The sequence below is a fragment of the Octopus bimaculoides genome, chromosome 14 (genome assembly GCF_046866305.1).
Source record: "Octopus bimaculoides isolate indiv1 chromosome 14, ASM4686630v1, whole genome shotgun sequence".
NCBI lineage: Eukaryota > Metazoa > Mollusca > Cephalopoda > Octopoda > Octopodidae > Octopus > Octopus bimaculoides.
In genome coordinates, this window is record NC_142941.1 from 45,267,240 (window position 1) to 45,279,116 (window position 11,877).

At 35.8% G+C, this 11,877-nt stretch overlaps 1 protein-coding gene across 2 annotated transcripts; it reads right to left on the reverse strand.

The window, feature by feature from the left end:
• Positions 1–27: 27 nt before the first annotated feature.
• Positions 28–9,004, reverse strand: LOC106872900 (uncharacterized). 2 transcript variants are annotated; one of them, XM_014920075.3, is made up of 3 exons: positions 8,812–9,004; positions 5,491–5,534; positions 28–1,942 (listed from the first exon to the last, which is right to left on the reverse strand). In XM_014920075.3, exon 3 carries the CDS (start codon positions 1,781–1,783, stop codon positions 95–97), a length of 1,689 nt encoding a protein of 562 aa, XP_014775561.1. In that variant the 5' UTR covers positions 1,784–1,942; positions 5,491–5,534; positions 8,812–9,004; the 3' UTR covers positions 28–94. The 2 variants fall into 2 exon arrangements, with proteins under 2 accessions (XP_014775561.1, XP_014775562.1); XM_014920076.3 differs by lacking the exon at positions 5,491–5,534.
• Positions 9,005–11,877: the final 2,873 nt, after the last annotated feature.

Sequence of the window (11,877 nt, forward strand, 5' to 3'; positions counted from 1 at the left end):
ATATATATATATATATATACACACACACACATATATATACATACATATATATATATATGTATATATATTATTTATTTATATCTATATATTTGAGCTATATTGTGTACTCAATTCCTTGCTTTCCTTGTCTCATCCCACAAGGGAAGCCACCAGGTGTATTAGTCCAGCCAGGGTTCCATACAGGAGCCATTGTGAAACCTCGTGACCACATGTAGTTATTTTCCCAGCTTTGTGGTATCTGATGGCGAGACGATGTATTCATCCATGACGTCGGAGGAAGAGAAGATGGCCCTCGAGGATGAGAAGCAAAAGATTGCGGATCTCTGAGATAATCCCCTTCATACCGTTGTACCATGTGATCTGTATTTTTCATGTCCTGTCGCATGTGATGACTATGAGATGTGATTGACGTCTTGCAACAGATATCAGAATTGAAAGACTGTTGTTTGGCTGAGGTATGAGTGTGACTTCTTTTATGAAGCTCTAAATCTGTCCTCTGGGAGTAGACTTTCCCACAGTTTAGCATTTTGTTATTATGATGCGTATGTTTGTGTGCCTCAATCTCAAGAGAGTGAGCAAATATCTTCCCACAAATATTGCAACTGAATGGCAACATGGGAGCGTTCTGTTCTTTTTCTGAGGTGATGGCGGTATTATGTGTTCGTTTATGATTCTTTAAGATTGCACGTTGAGCAAAAGCTTTCCCACAATATTCACATTTGAATGGCTTTTCTCCAGTATGTGTTCTGCGATGATTATCAAAGTTAGTTCTCTGGGCAAATGCCTTCCCGCAAAAGTTACATTTAAAAGGTCTTTCACCAGTATGAATACGTTTATGATTATCGAGATGTGTTCTTTGAGTAAACATCTTCTCACAATACTCACACTTGAAAGGTTTCTCTCCTGTGTGTGTTCGTTTGTGGTTATCAAGATGAGTTCTTTGAATAAATGCTTTACCACAAAAGTCACATATGAATGGCTTCTCTCCTGTATGAATTCGTTTGTGGTTATCAAGGTTTGTACGTTGTGCAAATGCTTTTTCACAGAAAACACATTTGAACGGTTTTTCTCCAGTATGCGTTCGACGATGATTATCAAGATTGACTACCTGAGCAAATGCTTTGTCACAGAAAGAACAAACGAATGGTTTTTCACCTGTATGGATACGTTTGTGGTTAACTAAATTTACAATCTGTGCAAATGCTTTATCACAGAAGTCACATTTAAATGGTTTCTCTCCTGTGTGAACACGTTCATGATATTTAAGATTAGTTATCTGACTGAATGACTTTGAACAGTACGAGCAAGAAAATGGTTTCTCTCCAGTATGAACCCGTTCGTGATTTTCCACATTTGTCTGTTGACTGAAAGACTTTGAACAGAATCCACACTGATAAGGTTTCTCTCCTGTATGAGTCCGTTTATGATTATCGTAATTAGCTTTTTGAGCAAATGCTTTATCGCAATAAGTGCAATTAAATGGTTTCTGCCCTGTGTGTGTTAACTCATGAGTTGTTAATCGAGCCCTCTGAGAAAATGCCTTCTGACAATAACTACAAAAGAAATGCTTCTCTCCAGCTGGCATCATTTCATGATTACTTAAATTAACTTTTCTGGAAAACCCTTTGCGGCAGACATTACATCTGAATGGTTTATCATTTGAAAACCCCATTTTGTTATCATTATGGCAATGATGCTGTGACTGGTTTTGAGAGAAGGGTTTGTTTGGTGGATCAAAGTTAAATTGATTCCCCATTGGGTATAATGACTGAGTAGAATACATAATTTTATTGTTTTAGAAACCTTAAACCTCTTTAACTTTTAAAACTTCAAATTGCTGCTTAATTTGTTTAGATATGAGGGTTTCTCAAAACCTGGAGTGGGAATATTTTTGATGCATTAACACCTCAGCATAAAGATCCAGCCATGTGATTCCCAGAAGCTGAAAGTAAAATTGAGAAAAGAAAACGTTACGAGAAGCATCACTAATAGATTAACTCAATCAAATACGTGTATGTATGTCTGTGTAAAAGTGTATGTATGTGCGTGGGTGTGTGAAAGAGAGGGAGTGAGAACACATTCCACACACACATATATATGTAGAATTAAAATCTGATTGTGTGTGTGTGTGTATCAGTCTGTCTGTCTGTTCATTACTTTAACATTGAAATCTTCCAAAACTTATATAAATATTGCACACATCATAGAGTATGTAGTTCATACCAAAAAAATTTATTAAAAATCTTAATGTTTGGGAAAAGTTAAAATTTTGATATAAGATAATAATTTAATCTCTTGTATTTGTTATTTACATTTAAATATAAAGAAACATATACAATGATGTTAGACATGTGAAACAACAGTTCAAGATAGAAAAGAGCAAACAAGGAACACTGACAGGACTAAATTCACACATCTGTCTATTGTTGACAGACTACTGATTATAAGGACTTTGCCATTCCATCTTCTCAAAATTATACATTATAAATTTGTTTCTGCTGTTTTACCTGTACTATTTCTATTGCCACAAGATACTTCATCAGCAACTTAGTGGTAGCAGGATAGGCTACTCTACAAATACCCAGTATTGTGAGATGTCCTACTTTAATAATAGATATGTAGTTCATGTTACAGCAGTTGCTTTGCTCGTCAGTTGTTTTGAACTTGTCCTTAAAATATTTGATGTCATTTGTTTGTTTTTTTTAATTAACAGTTAATATATTCACAAAGAAGTTTTTGAAAATCATACAATGTTTTTAGGGATTCTCAATTTTACATGCACCAGATAAATATTGGAATCAATGTATGTGTATTGATGTATGTGTATGTACATGTATAAGGTACGTTCAAAAAGTATCCAATTAAATTTTTTTTTTCCATGAATGCTAATGTGCTGTGGGCAAAATTCTTTGGATGGGATGTGACATCACCTTTCCAGCACAGTAGGCTGTATCAGTATCTGGCTTGTACACCTAGAGTACAGACACACAGTTTGCGCTTGTTGGAATTTTGTTCTTACCGAATGCATTAAGCAGAGATATCGCATCAAATTTTGCCAAAAGCTTGGTGATACACAAGTTCATAGCATCCAGAAGTTTCAGCGATCTATGGTGATGATGCCATGGGCAAAACTCAGATGAGAGTGTGGTACAACTGCTTCAAACATGACCTCACCTCAATGGGGATCATGGCATGCTTGGACAGATCATCCACAAGCTGAAACAAGGAGCTGATTGAGAAGGTTCAGCAAACAGTTATAGCAGACCATTGTGTAACAATCCAGGAAATTGCTCACAAAGTGGAAATAAGCACAAGATTGGTGCATTCTATTTTCACAGAGTGAAATGTGTATGTGGAGTGACAGCAAAATTAGTCCCCAAGGTGCTGGTCAAGTAGCAGAAGCTACTGTACATGGAAATCACTCAGGTCATACTGGACTGTGCAAACCACAACCCAGACTTCATGGAGACAATCATCACTGATGATATGACCTGGGTTTATGGTCTCTGTTCGATGCATTCGGTCATCTTGCATGAAAACAAAAATCCAATGAGTGCACACTACACATCTGTACTCTAAGCATAACAGCCAGGAAATTTTCGTGCTTGGGCAGGAAGGGTGACACCACCTCCAAACCAAAGGATTTTATCCATTCCACAATAGTTTTGGCAACAAAAGGTAAAGCCAGATACTTTGTGAATGTTAGTGTATGTTAGTATATATGTATGTTAGTGTATATGTATGTCTTTTAGAACACTAACTTATTTATTATAACACAATTTACTATTAGAAAAGATAAGTACAATTTGAGCATTGAAACAGATAAAGAGAAGCCAAGTGAAAGAGAGAATGAATCATATAAGTAGATTAACATTTGTGTCTAATACAGATAAAAGTAATTTTATTTTGCTTGATACCATTCAGTGATCTTCATATTTTCTTGCAGATGTTTCATTACAGCATTCTTTTTTTTTTACCATCTCAGCTATTAAGATCCTTGTTTCAAAGTAAAGTTGCATTGTTCAAAGAAAATTTCATTGGTAAAATATCTGTCTTTATGTTCATAACATAATTCAAGCTGTACAGCTGCTCTCGAAGTCATTGTTGTTGCCATCATCGTTGTCGTCGTCATCATCGTCATCATCATCATTATCATTATCATCATCATCATCATCATCATCATCATTTAACATCTATTTTCCTATGTTTGCATGAATCAAACAGAATTTGAGGTAGATTTTCCATGGCCAGATACCCTGCCTGTCACCAACCTTCACCTGTTTCCAAGCAAATATTTTCCTGTGGCCAGACATGTTTTTCACAGAAGATTGGAAGTAAACAACCTTGTTTGTACCTTTTAACTTTTACTTGTTTCGGTCATTAGACTGCAGCCATGCTGGGGCATCACCTTGAAGAATTTTTAATTGAATGTAACAACCCCAGTACTTATTTTTTTAAAGCCTGGTGCTTATTCTATCGGTCTTTTTTGCCAGACACACCAGCATCAGTTGTTAATAGGTGAGGGGGGACAAACACAGAAACAAAGACACACACGTAGATATATATATATACATATATACATACATATATATATATATATATATATATATATATATATATATATATATATATATATATATATATATATATATATATATATGACGGGCTGCTTTCAGTTTCTATCTACCAAATTCACTTACAAGGCTTTGGTTGGCCTGAAGCTATAACAAGACATTTGCCCAAGATGCCATGCAGTGGGGCTGAACTCAGAACCGTGTGGTTGGGAAGCAAGCTTCTTACCACACAGTCATACTTGACAATGATGATCATATACAATCATCATGGAATGTATGGACAAGAGTACATTTGACAGATACACACAAGCGCACACACACACACATATACATGTATATGTACAAATTACTTGGTGACCTCACTAGTACCACACAAAGTAAGTACCCATTACACACTGAAAGCAGTTGGTATTAGGATGGGCATTCAGATATAGAAACTATACTGAAGTTGATATTGGTGCCTGACACAGTCTTGCAAGCACAATGGATTCTATCAAACAGTCCAACCCATGCCAGCATGGAAAAAACAGACGTTAAATTGTGAGAATGATACAGCAGGCTTCTTTCAGTTTCCATCCAATAAATCCACTCACAAGTCCTTTTCTTTAATTTCAATCATAGCAAACTGGCAGGGTCATGAGAGTATTCGATGAAATGTCTTGCAATATTTGTTCAAGTTCTGCATGCTCTGAGTTCACCACAGAATTTTAGTAAAGTCACAGACTTACATCTGATAAAAAAAATTGAGAATGTTCCACTAATAATCAATTATTTGAGGAAAATAAGGAAGTATTCTAAATTTTAGGACAGAAAATTTTAGAAACTTGCTCAAAACATTACAGCACTTTTAATGAAGTTGTTGACATTTTATTCGATCACTATCAATAAAACAATAAAAGCAGCTGACCAGACTTACCACTTATGGACAAACAATACAATTGTTTTCATTCAGAGAGTAAACTGTAGAAAAAAAAAAAAAAAAGATTTGATGTGATAGAAGAAGTCTGACTGAGAACATGCCAATTTTAGTCTAAATCAAGTTAAAAAGCAAACGCAACAGAAATTATGTTTAAAATTGTTTCCCTGTGTTAGAAGTTCACAACACAAAGACATAAGCATAATTGTATGGTTAAAAATTTTGCTTCTAAACTACATGGTCTCATTTTTCAGACCTACAGTAATTCACACAGGCAAGTTTTATCTTGTGTAGCCTAGGGCCACCTGGCATAAATTTATGTATGTATGTTTCCCTGTTTTTATTTTTTAAATTTCCTACCAATGGAGAAAGAGTTGTTTCTAACCAAGAAACAAGACTCCTTCATAGGAATTTAGGTATCATGAACAGGGTAATCTTGTTTGCTTGTTTGTTTGTTTGTTTGTTTGTTTGTTTGTTTGTATGTATGTATGTATGTATGTATGTATTTATGCTTAAATGCATGTATGCAAGTATGTATGTATGCATGTGTGTATGTATGTATGTGTGTATGTGTCTGTATGTATGTAGGTATGTATGTGTACATGTATGCATATACATATATGTACATGCAGATGGGTACAGGCATGAATGCCATTGCATACATAACTCTTATTACTTGATGGAGGTGTGTGGCTTAGTGATTAGTGTGTTGGACTCGTGATTGTGAGATTGTGGTTTCAATTCCTGGACCAGGCAACACGTTGTGTTCTTGAGCAAAACACTTCATTTCACATTGTTCCTGTCCTCTCAGCTGGCAAAAATGAGTAATCCTGTGACAGACTGGCGTCTCATCCAAGTGGGGAATTTATGTGCTATGGAAACTGGGAAACCAATCCTTATGAGTCGGCATGACTCAAGAAGGTAACTTTACTTTAGTTTAACCCTTTCGATACTAACCCGCCTGAAACCGCCTCTAGCTCTGTAGTACAAATGTCTTGTTTACAAAAGTTCTGAATTAAAATCTTCCACCAAACCTTAGTCACAGTTAATGTTCCTAACACTAGCTTAATGATAACTAAGTTGTTTTACTAAACCCTTTGTTATATTTAAAATTAATTGAAAGAAACAAAGAGCATCTCAAAATAAATACAGTAACGAAAGGGTTAATGGAGACATTTCCTTTCTTATCACTTGCTAAACATTTTTTGACAGTACCTTTGATAGATTCTATCTCTAATCTTCTGATTAAGTGTGTTCTCTTTGGTTTTGTCTAACCCTAGCTTCTCAAGATTAGGAACAAAGCAGTCAGTTAGCTATGTTACCAAGTCCTCCTACAATTATTGGTAGCAATCTAAATTTACAGTCTGAATAGAGTAACTGCAGATGCTCATTAGTTCGACATAGATGTTCTCTTTCTCACTAACCTTTAACATTATGTTGACACCTGCTGAACAACTGATTTCAACTATTATGCATAGTTTCTTTTCTCTGTCCCCAGTCAATATATCTCGTCTATTATGCTTGAATTTATTGCAGTCTTGACAGGGTTATTTCACTAGTATCCTTTCATATTATTTGTGGTTGTATTCTCCATATCACAGTAGCTTCTTATATTTGTCCCCTTAAGATTATCTTCTTTATGGATTTCATTATACAATGTTCAAGTCATGACATTATATCTCATAAGTAGGTAATACTGTGATTACATTTACAGACAACTATTCATGATTTCAATAACACCTTCTACATTAATTACACAAATCCTGCAGTGGTTGTTGCATCGAAGTGATTGACTTGCATTATGTAATTTGTGGTCATTTTCTGCTCCTGTATTGGAAAAGTATATCCTTCAAAGTGAATTCTAATGTCCTTCTTGTTAATCTAGGATAAACTAATCTGATTGTCAACATTGCAGACAGTTTGAAGCTTTCTGGATGAACTTTAAATATATGGATGAATATGAATGAATGTAGCTTCTGTTTTGATGACCTGCTGTAGTAGAATTATGCAACCTCTCTAGGTATATAACCTCGGTTGTCAGTTAAGGAATACTTTCTGATTTCCAACTGCCATGATATTCAAGCCAACAAGTGGGCCCCTGTTCACACTAAACTTGCTAGAGTTACTGAACAGGATTTAGTAAAACATGTGATCAAGCCATTAGCACAAAACTCCACCATTTTACATAACTTACACGGGAGACTCTACACGGTTGCTTGACTTGTTAGAACTAGCAGCTAAATTCCTCTTGATGCACCAGATGTAGTTCTATATATACTTAAAAAGACAGGTGGTCATGTCTGGAATGGTTTTGTTTATAAGTCTTCTTCATTGGGGCTGATCTACCACAGCAAAAATGAAACACTGCAAGGGGTAGCAAGCAAGTAAATTTATTTTTCTTTTGAATATAAATATTATTGAGAGCTTCACAGTGGCAATAAAATTTTGATCCACCTGCCTTTCTCTCTCTCTCTGTGTCTTTCTCTGTATATACTGAACATATCATATTGTAGTAAATTTACTATGGCAAAAAGAAACACAGTTCTGTATACCACAGCCGGCTGGTGGGTAAACATTTTTTTTTATTTCAAAAAAAATATTACCGGATACTTCACAGCACCTCTAAACCAGGAGCTCACAAAGTATAAATCCATCTCTCTCTCTATATATATATATACATATATATATATATATATATATATATATATATGTATGTATATATTGTGGCATTACATTTACACATGTGTAAAAAGGAATCAATCATAAGCTAGGAAAACATAAAACTAGATAGCTAAGTAGTTAAGTAGGTATGTTGCCTGATATATAGACAGGTGGGCTAATATAAAATTCAAATGAATAGGTAGATAAGTAGAGTGATAGTAACAATTATTACCGCTAAATGTAGATTGATAAATGCAGTTCTGAGTTTCAAAATGAAAAAGGCATGTGGCACTGGATGTAGAGGGCAAAGAAACTACAAAATTACTGAATATTTCGGTTGAGGCTACAGGTAACAGGTAGAATAAGGATGGATAAGGTAATAAAAATGCGTAGAATGAATTGTAAAGTTTTGCTTTTTTTTATATTAAAAAAAGTTAAGGCTGGGAAATAGAAATAACAGAAATGGGGAGGGGATAAACAGGAACGGGGAAGGGAGGGTATATGTGTATAAGAGTGGGAGATAAGAGGAAGAAAGACAGTGAAAGAGTAGGAGAGAAAAAAAGCCAGAAGTAGGAGTTAGAAGAAAAAAAGAGTGAAAGTATAAGGAGATGTTACATAGAGGTAGGAGGAGGGTATGACTAGACACATCAGTTTACCGACCTGAGCATTAGTCGACACATGAAGCAAGTAAATTTCAATTAGTCGCTACTTCGGATGCGACCTTGCAACCGCAGCGCTGGAAACAGGGTAGATTAGCAACAAACACAGTTGCACAGTGGGGAAGAAAATAATACGACGCACAGACAGACTGAAATATTTTTATTTACTACATTTTTTTCTACAAGAACTAACAATGAAGTCACTCTCGCGACAACGGGTGTGGACCAAGGGAAGTAACTTGCAGTTTCAAGCAGTTTCTCTCCGTTCTTCCTCACGGCAAACATATTCCACTGAACAAACCGTAAGATCCGAGGAAACCCGCGGAGGTCTGCTTCAGCCCAAAAATAAGTTAGTGTAAACAGTCCAGAGATGGAACAATCGGTTTACCATGAGGAAGAAGAAAGATCTAAGATTTCAAACTATTTGTATATTAAAGGAACCTACGGTATAGCTGTTTGTATATTCGATTTTCCTGACGCAGACTTTAATTAGTTTTCTTCGGATTTTACTGTTTTGCTCATTAAAAATTTTGCTTCCTGTAAATATAGTTTTAAATGTAAAGATAGTTTTTTTAAAAAGGCAATTTAAAATACTATCTTTCATTTCGTTAAGTATTTAGTCTTATAAAAATACAATTTCAAAGATTACGTTGTTTAATTGTTATTATTTACGTGCACAGGATGGAGGCGCAATGGCCCAGTGGTTAGGGTAGCGGGCTCGCGGTTTCGATTCCCAGACCGGGCGTTGTGAGTGTTTATTGAGCGAAAACACCGAAAGCTCCACGAGGCTCTGGCAGGGGATGGTGGCGAACCCTGCTGTACTCTTCCACCACAACTTTCTCTCACTCTTACTTCCTGTTTCTGTTGTGCCTGTAATTCAAAGGGTGAGCCTTGTCACACTGTGTCACGCTGAATATCCCTGAGAACTACGTTAAGGGTACATGTGTCTGTGGAGTGCTCAGCCACTTGCACGTTAATTTCACGTTAATTTGATCGGATCAACTGGAACCCTCGATGTCGTAGGCGACGGAGTGAAACAACAACAACGCGCACAGGTGTAGTTTGCGTTGTTAGGAAGTTCGCTTTTCAAATACTTGGTTGTCAGTTCGATCCTTCTGGGCAATGTCTTGGGGAAAGTGTTTTCTAGCACGAACTTGAGTTGATCAAAATTTCGTTTGTGGAATTTGATAAACGACAGGACTAGGCGGATACCTGTCGAGGTAACTTTTTATTTACAAGTTGACTTCGTTCGTCGTCCTTTTTAACATTTCCACCTATACCGTAGGTTCCTTTAATATACCATAGGTTCCTTTAATAATACCGTAGGTCCTCTTCATTGCAAGTATTCGGGCTAGGTTTCCAGTTTTAGGACAACTTCCAATAGTTACGGTAGTCATAAAAGAGACCCTAGGTACTATTTCGCCACTAAGCCATACAAATGCACACATATATCCGATGCTCTAATATCAATGTGTGGGTGTGTGAGACAAAAAAGTCAGAGAGAGTGTGTGTGCGCGTGCATGTATACACAGATCTGACATTGTCCAAAGTTTTATTATGGATCAACAGAGTTTATTTCTACATGTAAACTTCTTGAAATGGTGGACTGTTTTCAGCTGAATTGCGGCCATCCGAAAATAATTCTTAAATACTTGGAAGTATAACTCTGCTGAGGACAAAAACTCATTACCGTTAATAAAAATTTATTCTCAAAAAGAGCAAGGGAGAGAAGTCCCAAAACTTTCGGTCAACCATTTAAATTTTTGTGGAAATTATGTTTTGTGTTTCTTTATGAAGGCTATGATTTGTGGTTGTTTCGAATTAACTGAGATTATTAGATTATTAAACCCCAATTTTCTAATGATATAGTTATTTGACTAAATCCCTTCAAATTCTTGATGAAACACGTAGGTAGTAAATTGCATTAGTTTCAACTGTTATTTCCAGGAATGCTGCCCTAGTGGCTTCAAGGCTTATTCTTCTGTGACACGTCCAATTTACGTATTTTTGAAAATCAAAACTTTTAGTTTCCTTCTATCTAATGCTTGTCTTCACTTCCCATCGTATTCATTTTCATCTGCTTTAAACACACTTAGATTCTAAGATCCTGTTGCTGGAGACGTGTCAGGGCTAAAACCTATCAAACAAACGCAAAAACTTATATATTCTGGACATCTACTTGTAGCAGAGATGAGATTTCTATAGTTGATAGACAACAGATACGACTGAGCCTAAGTAGACGATAAAAATGAATCAGGTTAGCTAGATTTCACGTAGATGGAACGCTTTTAGTGTGGTTGCGATGTAGTTAACGAATAATTGAAGATAAACATTTGTGTGCTGCATGTTCAATTCACAAAATCATACGAAATTTGGTATCATTCTTCATTTTATTTGTTTAATCAGGGACATAGAATATAGATTTTTTTTTACAGCAGTTGAATGAACAACAGCATTTGAGAATTAACGAACATTTGGTCACTACAGCATGCTGATATGTAACATCACAACGATTCATAATTAGCGAGGACAGATTAAATAAATGAAATAAGAATGAATTTCCGTGAGATTTACCAACATAACTCATGTGGTACGTTCAGTTGTTATTAATTTTTCAATATTGAGAAACCATCGCATAACGAAAAACGTACAGTTATTAAAGCCCTTGATGTAATGGACATCAGCTGTGAACTGCGATACAAAGTCAGGGTGACTAATTACCCTTGGAGAATGTTTATTCATTGTAGAATGAAGAGCGAATATCAGTAGCTTATGGCCTGTATATATACAACAAAGTTCCTATCTTCTTGAAAGGGAAGAAAATGCTTATTGAAAGTATTCAATCTAGTAATGGCCAGTTTCGAGTGTCCCAGGAAAAGGACAAAGGTTGCCAAGAATTCTGGATAAATTGTTTTAAAATACCTCTGATTCCTACACCCGAAACATTCTCTCGTAGAGAAAGGGATGCATTTGGTATCGGGTAATTTAATAACGTGACCTGAGACCATTTCTTGTTAATCATGTTATACGATCGTAATTCATCAGATGTTAAGGGAATGTTCTCGTT